Here is a 15534-nt window from a genome sequence, read left to right as displayed (position 1 = left end):
TTTGGAATTTGGGATTTGAGATTTGGGATTTGAGATTTGGGATTTGAGATCCAGGTTTGAGATTTGGGATTTGGGATTTTGGCCCCATTTCACTGATGGAATTTCGGATTTTTTCTGGATTTTTTGGGGATTTTTGGGGGATTTTTGGGGTTTTTTTTGGAATTTTTCTGGGAATTTTGGATTTTTTTTTTGGGAATTTTGTATTTTTGGGGATAATTTTGTATTTTTTGGGAATAATTTTTTATTTTTTGGGGTGTTTTTTCCTGTTCCAGCTGGACGAGTTCTACGTGGGCCAGGTGCCCCTGAAGGAAGAGGGGGGATGGGATTGGGGATTTGGCCCCATTTCACTGATAGAATTCCGGATTTTTTTGGGAATTTTGGATTTTCGGGAATAATTTTGGATTTTTTGGGAATCTGAGATTTTTTTGGGGATAATTTTGTATTTTTGGGGTGTTTTCCTGTTGCAGCTGGACGAGTTCTACGTGGGCCAGGTGCCCCTGAAGGAAGAGCGGGGATGGGATTGGGAATTTGGGATTGGGGATTTGGGATCCAGGTTTGGGATTTGGGATTTGGCATTTGGGATTTGGGATCCAGGATTGGGATTTGGGATCCAGGTTTGGGATCCAGGATTGGGATTTGGGATTTGGGGTTTGAGATTTGGGATCCAGGTTTGGGATCCAGGATTGGGATTTGGGATCCAGGTTTGAGATCTGGGATTTGGGATTTGGGGTTTGAGATCCAGGTTTGGATCCAGGTTTGGGATTTGGGATTTGGGGATTTAGGATTTGGGGATTTGGGATTTGAGATTTGAGATCCAGGATTGGGATCCAGGATTGGATCCAGGATTGGGATTTGGGATTTGGAGTTTGGGATTTGGGATTTGGGATCCAGGTTTGGGATTTGGGATTTGGGGTTTGGGATCCAGGTTTGGATCCAGGATTTGGGATTTGGGATTTGGGGTTTGAGATTTGGGATCCAGATTTGGGATCCAGGTTTGGGATTTTGGATTTGGGATTTGGGGTTTGAGATTTGGGATCCAGGATTGGATCCAGGATTGGGATTTGGGATTTTGGCCCCATTTCACTGACGGAATTTTGGATTTTTTCTGGATTTTTTTGGGGTTTTTTTTTATTTTTTTTTAATTTTTTGGTGGTTTTTTTTTTCCTTTTTTGGGAATTTTGAATCTTTTGGGGATAATTTTGTATTTTTTGGGGATAATTTTGTATTTTTGGGGTGTTTTCCTCTTCCAGCTGGACGAGTTCTACGTGGGCCAGGTGCCCCTGAAGGAAGAGCGGGGATGGGATTGGGATTGGGATTTGGGGATTTGGGATCCGGGTTTGGGATTTGAGATTTGGGATTGGAGATTTGGGATCCAGGTTTGGATTCAGGTTTGGGATTTGGGATTTGGGATTGGGGATTTGGGATTTGGGATCCAGGTTTGGATCCAGGATTTGGGATCCAGGTTTGGGATTGGAAATTTGGGATTGGGATTTGGGATGTGGGATTTGGGATCCAGGTTTGGAATTTGGGATTTGAGATTTGGGATTTGAGATTTGGGATTTGAGATCCAGGTTTGAGATTTGGAATTTGGGATTTTGGCCCCATTTCACTGACGGAATTTCGGATTTTTTCTGGATTTTTTGGGGATTTTTGGGGGATTTTTGGGGTTTTTTTTGGAATTTTTCTGGGAATTTTGGATTTTTTTTTTGGGAATTTTGTATTTTTGGGGATAATTTTGGATTTTTTCAGGATAATTTTTTATTTTTTGGGTATTTTTCCTCTTCCAGCTGGACGAGTTCTACGTGGGCCAGGTGCCCCTGAAGGAAGAGCGGGGATGGGATTGGGATTGGGATTTGGGGATTTGGGATCCGGGTTTGGGATTTGAGATTTGGGATTGGAGATTTGGGATCCAGGTTTGGGATTTGGGTTTTGGGATTTGAGATCTGGGATTTGGGATTTGGGGTTTGGGATCCAGGTTTGGATCCAGGATTGGGATTTGGGATCCAGGTTTGAGATCTGGGATTTGGGATTTGGGGTTTGGGATCCAGGTTTGGATCCAGGATTGGGATTTGGGATTTGGGGTTTGAGATTTGGGATCCAGATTTGGGATCCAGGTTTGGGATTTTGGATTTGGGATTTGGGATTTGAGATTTGAGATCCAGGTTTGGGATTTGGGATTTGGGATTTGGGTTCCAGGTTTGGATCCAGGATTTGGGATTTGGGATCCAGGATTGGGGTTTGGGGTTTGGGGTTTGAGATTTGGGATCCAGATTTGGGATCCAGGTTTGGGATTTTGGATTTGGGATTTGAGATTTGAGATTTGGGATCCAGGTTTGGGATTTGGGATTTGAGATTTGAGATTTGAGATTTGGGATTTGGGGCTGGATTTGGGATTTTGGCCCCATTTCAGTGATGGAATTTCGGATTTTTTCTGGATTTTTTGGGGGTTTTTTTGGGATTTTTTTGGGTTTTTTTAATTTTTTTTATTTTTTTGGGAATTCCGGGATTTTTGGGGATAATTTTTTATTTTCGGTGTTTTTTCCTCTTCCAGCTGGACGAGTTCTACGTGGGCCAGGTGCCCCTGAAGGAGGTGACCTTCGCCCGCCTCAACGACAACATCCGCGAGGGTTTCCTGCGCGAGATGTGCCGCAAGTTCGGCGAGGTGGAGGAGGTGGAGGTGTTGCTACACCCCAAAACCCGCAAACACCTGGGGCTGGCCCGCGTCACCTTCGGCAGCTCCCGCGGCGCCCGCGACACCGTCCGACACCTGCACAACGCCACCGTCATGGGAACGGCCATCCACGCACAGCTCGACGTCAGGGGTCGGTGCTTTTGGGGCGTTTGGGGTCGGGTTTGGGGTGTTTGGGGTCGGGTTTGGGGTGTTTGGGGTGTTTTGGGGTGTTTCAGGCTGTTTTGGGGTGTTTGGGGTCGGGTTTGGGGTGTTTGGCACCGTCCGGCACCTGCACAACGCCACCGTCATGGGAACGGCCATCCACGCACAGCTCGACGTCAGGGGTCGGTTTTGGGGTGTTTGGGGTCGGGTTTGGGGTGTTTGGGGTCGGGTTTGGGGTGTTTGGGGTCAGTTCTGGTTGTTTTTAGGGTGTTTTGGGGTGTTTGGGGTCGGGTTTGGGGTGTTTGGCACCGTCCGGCACCTGCACAACGCCACCGTCATGGGAACGGCCATCCACGCACAGCTCGACGTCAGGGGTCGGTGCTTTTGGGGTGTTTGGGGTCGGGTTTGGGGTGTTTGGGGTCGGGTTTGGGGTGTTTCAGGCTGTTTTGGGGTGTTTCAGGCTGTTTTGGGGTGTTTCAGGCTGTTTTGGGGTGTTTCAGGCTGTTTTGGGGTGTTTCAGGCTGTTTTGGGGTGTTTCAGGCTGTTTTGGGGTGTTTTGGGTGTTTTTGGGGTGTTTCAGGCTGTTTTGGGGTGTTTCAGGCTGTTTTGGGGTGTTTGGGGTCGGGTTTGGGGTGTTTCAGGCTGTTTTGGGGTGTTTCAGGCTGTTTTGGGGTGTTTGGGGTCGGGTTTGGGGTGTTTCAGGCTGTTTTGGGGTGTTTCGGGCTGGTTTGGGGTGTTTGGGGTCGGGTTTGGGGTGTTTCAGGCTGTTTTGGGGTGTTTGAGGTCAGTGTTTGAGGGGTTTGGGGTGTTTGGGGTCGGGTTTGGGGTGTTTCAGGCTGTTTTGGGGTGTTTGGGGTCGGGTTTGGGGTGTTTCAGGCTGTTTTGGGGTGTTTCAGGCTGTTTTGGGGTGTTTCAGGCTGTTTTGGGGTGTTTGGGGTCGGGTTTGGGGTGTTTGGGGTCGGTTTGGGGTCAGTTTTGGGGTCAGTTTGGGGTCAGTTTTGGGGCGTTTGGGGAATCCCAGATTTCGGGCGCTGATCCCAAATTCAGGGAAGGAATTGGGGCAGGAATCCCAGATTTGGGGTGGAACATTCCAGATTTGGGTGGAATATTCTGGATTTGGGGTGGAAATTCCAGATTTTGGGTGGAAATCCCAAATTTCAGGTGGAATATCTCGGATTTGGGGAGGAATATCCCGGATTTGGGCTGGAATATTCCGGATTTTGGGAAGGAAATCCCAGATTTTGGGTGGAAATCCCGGATTTTTGGGATGGAAATCCTAGATTTTGGGGTGGAAATCCCAGATTTTGGGCTGAAATATTCTGGATTTTGGGGTGGAAATCCCAGATTTTGGCTGGAATATTCCGGATTTTGGGTGGAAATCCCGGATTTTGGGTGGAAATCCCAGATTTTGGGTGAAAATCCGGAATTTTAGGTGGAATATCCTGGATTTCTGCTGGAATATCCCGGATTTTGGGTGGAATATTCTGGATTTTGGGAGGAATATTCTGGATTTTGGGTGGAATATCCCGGATTTTGGGAGGGAAATCCCAGATTTTGGCTGGAATATTCTGGATTTTGGGTGGAAATCCCCGATTTTGGGTGGAATATTTTGGATTTTGGGATGGAAATCCCAGATTTTGGGATGGGAATCCCGGATTTTGGGTGGAATATTCTGGATTTTGGGTGGAATATCCCAGATTTTGGGGTGAAAATCCCGAATTTTAGGTGGAATATCCCGGATTTCTGCTGGAATATCCCGGATTTTGGCTGGAATGTCCCGGATTTTGGGTGGAAATCCCAGATTTTGGGTGGAATATTCTGGATTTTGGGGTGGAAATCCCAGATTTTGGGACGGGAATCCCAAATTTCAGGTGGAATATCCCTGATTTGGGGAGGAATATCCCAGATTTTGGCCGGAATATTCTGGATTTTAGGTGGAATATCCCGGATTTTGGGTGAAAATCCCGAATTTTAGGTGGAATATTCTGGATTTTGGGGTGGAAATTCCAGATTTTGGGTGGAAATCCCAAATTTCAGGTGGAATATTCTGGATTTGGGGAGGAATATCCCAGATTTTGGCTGGAATATCCTGGATTTTGGGTGGAAATCCCGAGTTTTGGGATGGCAATCCCAGATTTTGGGTGGAATATTCTGGATTTTAGGTGGAATATTCCGGATTTTTGGGTGGAAATCCCAGATTTTGGGTGGAATATTCTGGATTTTGGGATGGGAATCCCAAATTTTGGGTGGAATATTCTGGTTTTTGGGTGGAATATTCTGGATTTTGGGGTGTAAATCCCGGATTTTGGGTGGAAAAACCCAGATTTGGGATAAATCATTCCAGATTTGGGACTCTAATCCCGGTTTTGAGGTGAATGATCCTGGATTGGGGCGGGATAATCCCGGATTTGGGGCTGGATAATCCCGGTTTTGGGGTGTTAATCCCGGATTTTGGGGTGTTAATCCCGGATTTTGGGGTGTTAATCCCAGTTTTTCATGGATAATCTCGGGTTTTGGGGTGTTAATCCCGGTTTTTGGGGTGTTAATCCCGGTTTTTGGGGTGTTAATCCCGGTTTTTGGGGTTTTTGGGGTCCCCGATGCCGATTTTGGGGTGTTAATCCCGGTTTTTGGGGTGTTAATCCCAGTTTTGGGGTGTTAATCCCGGTTTTTGGGGTGTTAATCCCGGTTTTTGGGGTTTTTGGGGTCCCCGATGCCGATTTTGGGGTCCCCGATCCCGGTTTTGGGATGTTAATCCCGGTTTTTGGGGTGTTAATCCCGGTTTTTGGGGTGTTAATCCCGGTTTTTGGGGTTTTTGGGGTCCCCAATCCCGATTTTGGGGTGTTAATCCTGGTTTTTGGGGTGTTAATCCCGGTTTTTGGGGTGTTAATCCCGGTTTTTGGGGTTTTTGGGGTCCCCGATCCCGATTTTGGGGTGTTAATCCCGGTTTTTGGGGTTTTTGGGGTCCCCGATGCCGATTTTGGGGTGTTAATCCCGGTTTTTGGGGTGTTAATCCCGGTTTTTGGGGTCCCCGATGCCGATTTTGGGGTGTTAATCCCGGTTTTTGGGGTGTTAATCCCGGTTTTTGGGGTTTTTGGGGTCCCCGATGCCGATTTTGGGGTGTTAATCCCGGTTTTTGGGGTGTTAATCCCGGTTTTTGGGTTTTTTGGGGTCCCCGATGCCGATTTTGGGGTGTTAAACCCGGTTTTGGGGTGTTAATCCTGGTTTTTGGGGTTTTTGGGGTCCCCGATGCCGATTTTGGGGTGTTAATCCCGGTTTTTGGGTGTTAATCCCGGTTTTTGGGGTGTTAATCCCGGTTTTGGGGTGTTAATCCCGGTTTTTGGGGTGTTAATCCCGGTTTTTTGGGGTTTTTGGGGTCCCCGATGCCGATTTTGGGGTGTTAATCCCGGTTTTTGGGGTGTTAATCCCGGTTTTTGGGGTCCCCGATGCCGATTTTGGGGTGTTAATCCCGGGTTTTGGGGTGTTAATCCCGGTTTTTGGGGTTTTTGGGGTCCCCGATGCCGGTTTTTGGGTGTTAATCCCGGTTTTTGGGGTGTTAATCCCGGTTTTTGGGGTGTTAATCCCGGTTTTTGGGTGTTAATCCCGGTTTTTGGGGTTTTTGGGGTCCCCGATGCCGATTTTGGGGTGTTAATCCCGGTTTTTGGGGTCCCCGATCCCGATTTTGGGGTGTTAATCCCGGTTTTTGGGGTGTTAATCCCGGTTTTTGGGGTCCCCGATGCCGATTTTGGGGTGTTAATCCCGGTTTTTGGGGTGTTAATCCCGGTTTTTGGGGTGTTAATCCCGGTTTTTGGGGTTTTTGGGGTCCCCGATGCCGATTTTGGGGTGTTAATCCCGGTTTTGGGGTGTTAATCCCGGTTTTTGGGGTGTTAATCCCTGTTTTGGGGTTTTTGGGGTCCCCGATGCCGATTTTGGGGTGTTAATCCCGGTTTTTGGGGTGTTAATCCCGGTTTTTGGGGCGTTCCAGGGCAGCAGCGGATGAAGCTGTACGAGCTGATCGTCAGCGGCTCCTACACCCCCCAGACCGTCCCCACGGGGGGGGGCAAAGCCTCGGGGGACCGGGGGGGCACGGTGAGGGGGAGGGGAGGTGGGGGAGGGGTCCTGGGGGGGATTGGGGGGGGATTTGGGAGGTTTTGGGGGGGATTTTGGGGGGTTTGGGGGTTCCTGGAGGGATTTTGGGGGGTCCTGGGGGGGATTTGGGGGGGGTTGAGGAGGAATTGGGGGGTCCTGGGGAGGTTTGGGGGGTCCTGGGGGGGTATTTGGGGATTTTGGGGGGGATTTTGGGGGGTCCTGGGGAGGTTTGGGGGGTCCTGGGGAGGTTTGGGGGGAATTTGGGGGGGGTTGAGGAGGAATTGGGGGGGTCCTGGGGAGGTCTGGGGGGGTCCTGGGGGGGATTTGGGGGGGATTGGGGGGGGTTGAGGAGGAATTGGGGGTCCTGGGGAGGTTTGGGGGGGTCCTGGGGGGGTCCTGGGGAGGTTTTGGGGGGGGATTTGGGGGGGTTGAGGAGGAATTGGGGGGGTCCTGGGGGGGATTTGGGGATTTTGGGGGGGATTTTGGGAGGTCCTGGGGAGGTTTTGGGTGGATTTGGGGGGGGTTGAGGAGGAATTGGGGGTCCTGGGGAGGTTTGGGGGGTCCTGGGGGGGATTTGGGGGGATTTTGGGGGGGATTGGGGGGGGTTGAGGAGGAATTGGGGGTTCCTGGGGAGGTTGGGGGGGTCCTGGGGAGGTTTTGGGGGAGATTTTGGGGGGGTTGGGGGTTCCTGGAGGGATTTTGGGGGGGTCCTGGGGGGATTTGGGGGATTTTGGGGGTCCTGGGGAGGTTTGGGGGGGTCCTGGGGGGATTTTGGGGGTGTTTTGGGGGTTCCTGGGGAAGTTTTGGGGGGGGTTTGGGGATTTTGGGGGGGATTTGGGGGGATTTTGGGGGTCCTGAGGAGGTTTGGGGGTCCTGGGGGGGATTTGGGGAGGGTTGAGGAGAAATTGGGAGTCCTGGGAGGGGTTTTGGGGGGGTCCTGGGGAGGTTTTGGGGGGTCTTGGGGGGTCCTGGGGAAGTTTGGGGGGAATTTGGGAGGTTTGGGGGGGTCCTGGGGGGGATTTGGGGGGATTTTGGGGGTTCCTGGGGAGGTTTGGGGGTCCTGGGGAGGTTTTGGGGGGATTTTGGGGGGTCCTGGGGAGGTTTGGGGTGTCCTGGGGGGGATTTGGGGGTCCTGGGAGGGATTTTGGGGGTCCTGGGGAGGTCTGGGGGGGTCCTGGGGGGGATTTGGGGATTTTGGGGGGGATTTGGGGGGATTTTGGGGGGTCCTTGGGAGGTTTTGGGGGGGATTTGGGGGGGTTTGAGGAGGAATTGGGGGTTCCTGGGGAGGTTTGGGGGGGTCCTGAGGAGGTTTTGGGGGGATTTTGGGGGTCCTGGGGAGGTTTGGGGGGTCCTGGCGGGGATTTGGGGGAGGTTGAGGAGGAATTGGGGGGTCCTGGGGGGCATCTGGGGGGATTTGGGGAGGAATTGGGGGGTCCTGGGAGGGGTTTTGGGGGGGTCCTGGGGAGGTTTGGGGGGTCCTGGGGAGGTTCTGGGGGGGTTTGGGAGGGATTTGGGGGGTCCTGGAGGGATTTTGGGGAGGATTTGGGGGGTCCCGGGGGGCTTTTGTGTAATTTTTGGGGGTCCCGAGGGTATTATGGGGGGTCCCGGGTGTATTTTGGGTTATTTTGGGTTATTTTGGGGTGTCCCGGGTGTATTTTGGGGTGTCCCGGGTGTATTTTGGGTTATTTTGGGGTGTCCCGGGTGTATTTTGGGTTATTTTGGGGTGTCCCGGGTGTATTTTGGGTTATTTTGGGGGGGTCCCGGGTGTATTTTGGGTTATTTTGGGTTATTTTGGGGTGTCCCGGGTGTATTTTGGGGGTTCTTTCCGATCATTTCGGGGGTCTCCACCCCCCCCTGACCCCTCCCCCCCTTTTCCCCCCCCCCCCAGCCCCCTCCCCCCTCCGAGCCCCTCCGGCGCCGCCCCTCGGCCGAGGCCTTCGCCCCTCCCCCACCCCCGGGACCCCCCCCGGGCAACGGAACCGCCCCGGATGGGGGAGGGGCCCCGGGAGCCTTCGCCGCCTTCGCCCCTCCCCCACCGCCCGCCCCCTCCCCCTTCGGAGCCTTCGCCGACGGGAGCCCCTCCCCCTTCCCGGGCAGGTGAGGGGGGAGGGGTCCCCCAAAACCCGGGGTGGGGGAGGGGAGGGGAGGGGGGAGGGGATTCCCGGATTTTGGGGGGGATTTTCCCGATTTTTGGGGATTTTTCCCAATTTTTGGTGAATTTTTCCCAATTTTGGGGGGATTTTTCCCAATTTTTGGGGGATTTTTCTCCATTTTTGGGGGGTTTTTCCCAATTTTGAAAGGATTTTTCCCAATTTTAGAGGATTTTTCCCAATTCTGGGAGGAATTTTCCCGATTTTGGGGAATTTTTCCCAATTTTTGGGGGGTTTTTCCCAATTTTGGGGGGATTTTTCCCAATTTTTGAGGATTTTTCCCAAATTTAGAGGATTTTTCCCAATTTTGGGGAATTTTTCCCAATTTTTGGGGGGGATTTTTCACAATTTTGGGGGGATTTTTCCCAATTTTGGGGGGATTTTTCCCAATTTTTTGGGGAATTTTTCCCAATTTTGGGGAACTTTTCCCAATTTTGGGGAACTTTTCCCAATTTTGGGGGGATTTTTCCCAATTTTGGGGGATTTTTCTCCATTTTTGGGGAATTTTTCCCAATTTTTGGGGAATTTTTTCCAATTTTCTGTGGATTTTTCCCAATTTTTGGGGGAATTTTTCCCAATTTTGGGGATTTTTCCCAATTTTGGGGGAATTTTTCCCAATTTTGGGGGATTTTTCCCAATTTTTGGGGAATTTTTTCCAAATTTAGAGGATTTTTCCCAATTTTGGGGGGGATTTTTCCCAATTTTGGGGATTTTTCCCAATTTTTTGAGGATTTTTCCCAATTTTGGGGGATTTTTCCCAATTTTTGGGGGATTTTTCTCCATTTTTGGGGGGATTTTTCCCAATTTTAGAGGATTTTTTCCCGATTTTTGGGGAATTTTCCTTAATTTTGGGGAATTTTTCACAATTTTGGGGGGATTTTTCTCAATTTTTGGGGATTTTTCCCAATTTTTGGTGAATTTTTCCCAATTTTGGGAATTTTTCCCAATTTTTGGGGAACTTTTCCCAATTTTTGGGGGATTTTTCCCAATTTTAGAGGATTTTTCCCAATTTTTGGGGAATTTTTCTCAATTTTTTGTGGATTTTTCTCAGTTTGGGTGGATTTTTCCCAAATTTGGGGGATTTTTCCCAATTTTAGAGGATTTTTCCCAATTTTTGGGGGACTTTTCCCAATTTTGAGGGAATTTTTTCCCAATTTTGGGGAATTTTTCCTGAATTTGGGGAACTTTTCCCAATTTTTGAAGATTTTTCCTAATTTTGAGGGAATTTTTCCCAATTTTGGGGAATTTTTCCCAATTTTGGGGTTTTTTTTCCCCAATTTTTGGGGATTTTTCCCAATTTTGGGGGGATTTTTCCCAATTTTGCGGAATTTTTTCCCAGTTTTTGAGGATTTTTCCCAAATTTAGAGGATTTTTCCCAATTTTGGGGAATTTTTCCCAATTTTGGGGGATTTTTTCCCAATTTTTGGGGAATTTTTCCCAATTTTTGGGGAATTTTCCCCTATTTTTTGAGGATTTTTCCCAATTTTTGGGGAATTTTTCCCAATTTTTTGAGGATTTTTCCCAATTTTGGGGAATTTTTCCCAAATTTGGGGGATTTTTCCCAATTTTGGGGGGATTTTTCCCAATTTTGGGGGGATTTTTCCCAATTTTGCGGAATTTTTTCCCAGTTTTTGAGGATTTTTCCCAAATTTAGAGGATTTTCCCCAATTTTGGGTGTTTTTTTCCCAATTTTTTTTGGATTTTTCCCAATTTTTTGGGGATTTTTCCCAATTTTGAGGGAATTTTTCCCAATTTTAGAGGATTTTTCCCAATTCTGGGGGGAATTTTCCCGATTTTGGGGGATTTTTCTCAATTTTGTGGAACTTTTTCCCAAATTTGGGGGATCTTTCCCGATTTTTGGGGGTATTTTCTGAAATTTTTGGGGAATTTTTCCCAATTTTTGGGGAATTTTTCCCGATTTTTGGGGAATTTTCCCCAATTTTTTGGGGAATTTTTCCTGATTTTTTGGGAATTTTTTCCCAATTTTTGGGGGATTTTTCCCAATTTTGGGGGGATTTTCCTGATTTTTTTGGACTTTTCCCAATTTTTTTGGGATTTTTCTCAATTTTTGGGGGATTTTCCTGATTTGGGGGAATTTTCTCAATTTTTTGGGGAATTTTTCCCAATTTTGGGGAATTTTTCCCGAATTTGGGGGATTTCCCCAATTTTTGGTGAATTTTTCCCAATTTTTTGGGGAATTTTTTCCCAATTTTGGGGATTTTTCACAATTTTGGGGAATTTTTTCCCAATTTTTGGGGGATTTTTCCCAATTTTGGGGATTTTTCACAATTTTGGGGAATTTTTCTCAATTTTTTTGGGAATTTTTCCCAATTTTGGTGAATTTTTCCCAATTTTTGGGAATTTTTTCCCAATTTTGGGAATTTTTTCCCGATTTTGGGTGAATTTTTCCCAATTTTTGGGGGGATTTTCCCCAATTTTTGGGGAACTTTTCCCAATTTTTGGGGAATTTTTCCCAATTTTTGGGGGATTTTTCCCAATTTTTTTTGGATTTTTCCCAATTTTGGGGGAATTTTCTCAATTTTTGGTGAATTTTTCCCAATTTTTTGGGGAATTTTTCCCAATTTTGGGGAATTTTTCCCAATTTTGAGGGAATTTTTCCCAATTTTTGGGGAATTTTTCCCAATTTTGGGGAATTTTTCCCAATTTTTGGGGAATTTTTCCCAGTTTTGGGGAATTTTTCCCAATTTTGGGGAATTTTTCCCAATTTTTGGGGAATTTTTCCCAATTTTTGGGAATTTTTCACAATTTTTGGGGGGATTTTTCTCCATTTTTGGGGGAATTTTTCCCAATTTTTGAGGATTTTTCCCAATTTTGGGGATTTTTCCCAATTTTTGGGGAATTTTTCCCAATTTTTGGGGGATTTTCCCCAATTTTGGGGGATTTTTCCCAATTTTGGGGAACTTTTCCCAATTTTGGGGAATTTTCTCAATTTTTTGGGAATTTTTCCCAAATTTGGAGGATTTTTGTCAAATTTTGGGGGATTTTTCCCAATTTTTGGGGATTTTTCCCAATTTTTGGGGATTTTTCCCAATTTTGGGGTCAATTTCCCCATTTTTGGGTCAATTTCCCCCATTTTTGGGTCAATTTCCCCATTTTTGGGTCAATTTCTCCATTTTTGGGGTCAATTTCCCCATTTTTGGGGTCAATTTCCCCATTTTTGGGTCAATTTCCCCATTTTTGGATTAATTCTTTCATTTTTTGGTCAATTTCCCCATTTTTGGGGTCAATTTCCCCATTTTTGGGGTCAATTTCTCCATTTTTGGGTCAATTTCCCCATTTTTGGGTCAATTTCCCCATTTTTGGGGTCAATTTCCCCATTTTTGGGTCAATTTCCCCATTTTTGGGGTCAATTTCTCCATTTTTGGGTCAATTTCCCCATTTTTGGGTCAATTTCCCCAATTTTGGGGTCAATTTCCCCATTTTTGGGGTCAATTTCTCCATTTTTGGGGTCAATTTCCCCATTTTTGGGGTGATTTTCTGTGGGTTTTGGGTCAATTTCCCCAATTTTGGGTCAATTTCCCCATTTTTGGGTCAATTTCCCCATTTTTGGGTCAATTTCCCCATTTTTGGGGTCAATTTCCCCATTTTTGGGTCAATTTCCCCATTTTTGGGTCAATTTCCCCATTTTGGGTCAATTTCCCCATTTTGGGGTCAATTTCCTCATTTTTGGGGTCAATTTCCCCCATTTTTGGGTCAATTTCCCCCATTTTTGGGTCTATTTCCCCATTTTTGGGTCAATTTCCCCATTTTTGGGTCAATTTCCCCATTTTTGGGGTCAATTTCCTCATTTTTGGGGTCAATTTCCCCCATTTTTGGGTCAATTTCCCCATTTTTGGGTCAATTTCCCCGTTTTTGGGGTCAATTTCCCCATTTTTGGGGTCAATTTCCCCATTTTTGGGTCAATTTCCCCCATTTTGGGTCAATTTCCCCATTTTGGGGTCAATTTCCCCATTTTTGGGTCAATTTCCCCCATTTTTGGGGTCAATTTCTCCATTTTTGGGGTCAATTTCCCCATTTTGGGGTCAATTTCCCCATTTTTGGGTGAATTTCCCCAATTTTGGGTCAATTTCCCCATTTTTTGGGGTCAATTTCCTCATTTTTGGGTCAATTTCCCCAATTTTGGGGTGATTTTCTCCATTTTCGGGTGAATTTCCCCATTTTTGGGTCAAATTCTGCAGGTTTTGGGTCAATTTCCCCATTTTTGGGTCAATTTCCCCATTTTTGGGTCAATTTCCCCATTTTTGGGGTCAATTTCCCCATTTTTGGGTCAATTTCCCCATTTTTGGGGTCAATTTCCCCATTTTTGGGTCAATTTCCCCATTTTTGGGTCAATTTCCCCATTTTTGGGTCAATTTCCCCCAATTTTGGGTCAATTTCCCCATTTTTGGGGTCAATTTCCCCATTTTTGGGGTCAATTTCCCCATTTTTGGGTCAATTTCCCCATTTTTGGGGTGAATTTCTCCATTTTTGGGTCAATTTCTCCATTTTTGGGTCAATTTCCCCAATTTTGGGGTCAATTTCCCCATTTTTGGGTCAATTTCCCCATTTTTGGGTCAATTTCCCCATTTTTAGGTCAATTTCTCCATTTTTGGGGTCAATTTCCTCATTTTTGGGTCAATTTCCCCAATTTTGGGGTGATTTTCTCCATTTTCGGGTGAATTTCCCCATTTTTGGGTCAAATTCTGCAGGTTTTGGGTCAATTTCCCCATTTTTGGGTCAATTTCCCCCATTTTAGGGTCGATTTCCCCCATTTTAGGGTTGATTTCTCCAATTTTGGGTCATTTTTTCTGGATTTTGGGGTAATTTCCCCCATTTTTGGGTCAATTTCCCCATTTTTGGGTCAATTTCCCCATTTTTGGGGTTATTTCCCCATTTTTGGGTCAATTTCCCCATTTTGGGGTGATTTTCTCTGGTTTTGGGGTCAATTTCCCCTTTTTTGGGTCAATTTCTGCAGGTTTTGGGTCATTTCCCCCATTTTTGGATCAATTTCTCCATTTTTGGGGTCAATTTCCCCAATTTTTGGGTCAATTTCCCCATTTTTGGGGTCAATTTCCCCATTTTTGGGTCAATTTCCCCCATTTTTGGGTCAATTTCCCCATTTTTGGGTTCAATTTCTGCACTTTTTGGGGTTATTTCTCCATTTTTGGGGTCAATTTCCTCATTTTTGGGTCAATTTCTCCATTTTTGGGTCAATTTCCCCATTTTTGGGGTCAATTTCTCCATTTTTGGGTCAATTTCTGCACTTTTTGGGTGAATTTCCCCATTTTTGGGGTCAATTTTTCCATTTTTGGGTCAATTTCCCCAATTTTGGGGTCAATTTCTCCATTTTTGGGTCAATTTCCCCATTTTTGGGTCAATTTCCGCATTTTTGGGTCAATTTCCCCATTTTTGGGGTCAATTTCCCCATTTTTGGGTCAATTTCCCCATTTTTGGGGTCAATTTCCCCATTTTTGGGTCAATTTCTCCATATTTGGGTCAATTTCCCCATTTTTGGGTCAATTTCTCCATATTTGGGTCAATTTCCCCATTTTTGGGTCAATTTCCCCATTTTTGGGTCAATTTCTGCAGTTTTTTGGGTAATTTCCCCATTTTTGGGGTCAATTTCCCCAATTTTGGGTCAATTTCTCCAATTTTGGGTAATTTTCTCTGGTTTTTGGGGTGATTTCCCCCATTTTTGGGTCAATTTCCCCAATTTTGGGTCAATTTCCCCTTTCTTGGGTGATTTTCTCTGGTTTTTGGGTCAATTTCCCCCATTTTTGGGTCAATTTCCTCATTTTTGGGTCAATTTCCCCATTTTTGGGTCAATTTCCCCCATTTTTGGGTCAATTTCCTCATTTTTGGGTCAATTTCTCCATTTTTGGGGTCAATTTCTGCACTTTTTGGGGTGATTTCCCCCATTTTTGGGGTGAATTTCCCCGATTTTGGGTCAATTTCCCCATTTTTGGGGTGGTTTTCTCTGGTTTTTGGGGTAATTTCCCCATTTTTGGGTCAATTTCTCTGGTTTTTGGGGTGATTTTCTCTGGGTTTTGGGGTGATTTCCCCCATTTTTGGGGTGAATTTCTGCACTTTTTGGGGTGATTTCCCCCATTTTTGGGGTGAATTTCCCCAATTTTGGCTCAATTTTTCCATTCTCTCACCCCTCCCCCCCTTTCTCCCCCTCCCCTCCCCCCCCCCCCAGACTCCCCTTCCCCCCCGACCCCTTCCCCTCCCCCCGCCGCCTCCCCCCGGACCCCCCCTCCCCCTCCCCACCTCCCCCTCCCCCACCCCCACCCCCACCCCCTTCCCCCCCCGCCGCCCACCCCTCCCCCACCCCCCTCCCCCACCCCACTCCCCCTCCCCCACCCCTTCCCCTTCCTCCTCCTCCTCCTTCCTCCCCTTCCCCCCTTTCCCCCCTCCCCCTCCCCCTCCCCCACCCCCTCCCCCGCCGCCCCTCCCCCCCGCGGG

At 47.1% G+C, this 15534-nt stretch overlaps 1 protein-coding gene across 1 annotated transcript in view; it reads left to right on the top strand.

Moving 5' to 3' along the window:
- Window positions 1–15383, top strand: part of LOC147645440 (histone-lysine N-methyltransferase SETD1A-like) — a gene marked incomplete at its 3' end in the record, with an annotated part of 31037 nt that extends 15654 nt beyond the window's left edge. Inside the window, exons 4-7 of the mRNA XM_086874616.1 lie at window positions 2552–2822; window positions 6816–6919; window positions 8808–9016; window positions 15269–15383. Of these exons, the coding sequence (XP_086730742.1) occupies window positions 2552–2822; window positions 6816–6919; window positions 8808–9016; window positions 15269–15383 (699 nt within the window). The remainder of the gene's footprint in view (window positions 1–2551; window positions 2823–6815; window positions 6920–8807; window positions 9017–15268) is intronic.
- Window positions 15384–15534: the final 151 nt, after the last annotated feature.

Source organism: Cyanistes caeruleus, unplaced genomic scaffold, assembly GCF_971803275.1.
Source record: "Cyanistes caeruleus unplaced genomic scaffold, bCyaCae1.hap1.1 HAP1_SCAFFOLD_316, whole genome shotgun sequence".
NCBI classification, from domain to species: Eukaryota; Metazoa; Chordata; class Aves; order Passeriformes; family Paridae; genus Cyanistes; species Cyanistes caeruleus.
This window is presented reverse-complemented; position numbering and strand designations above follow the sequence as displayed.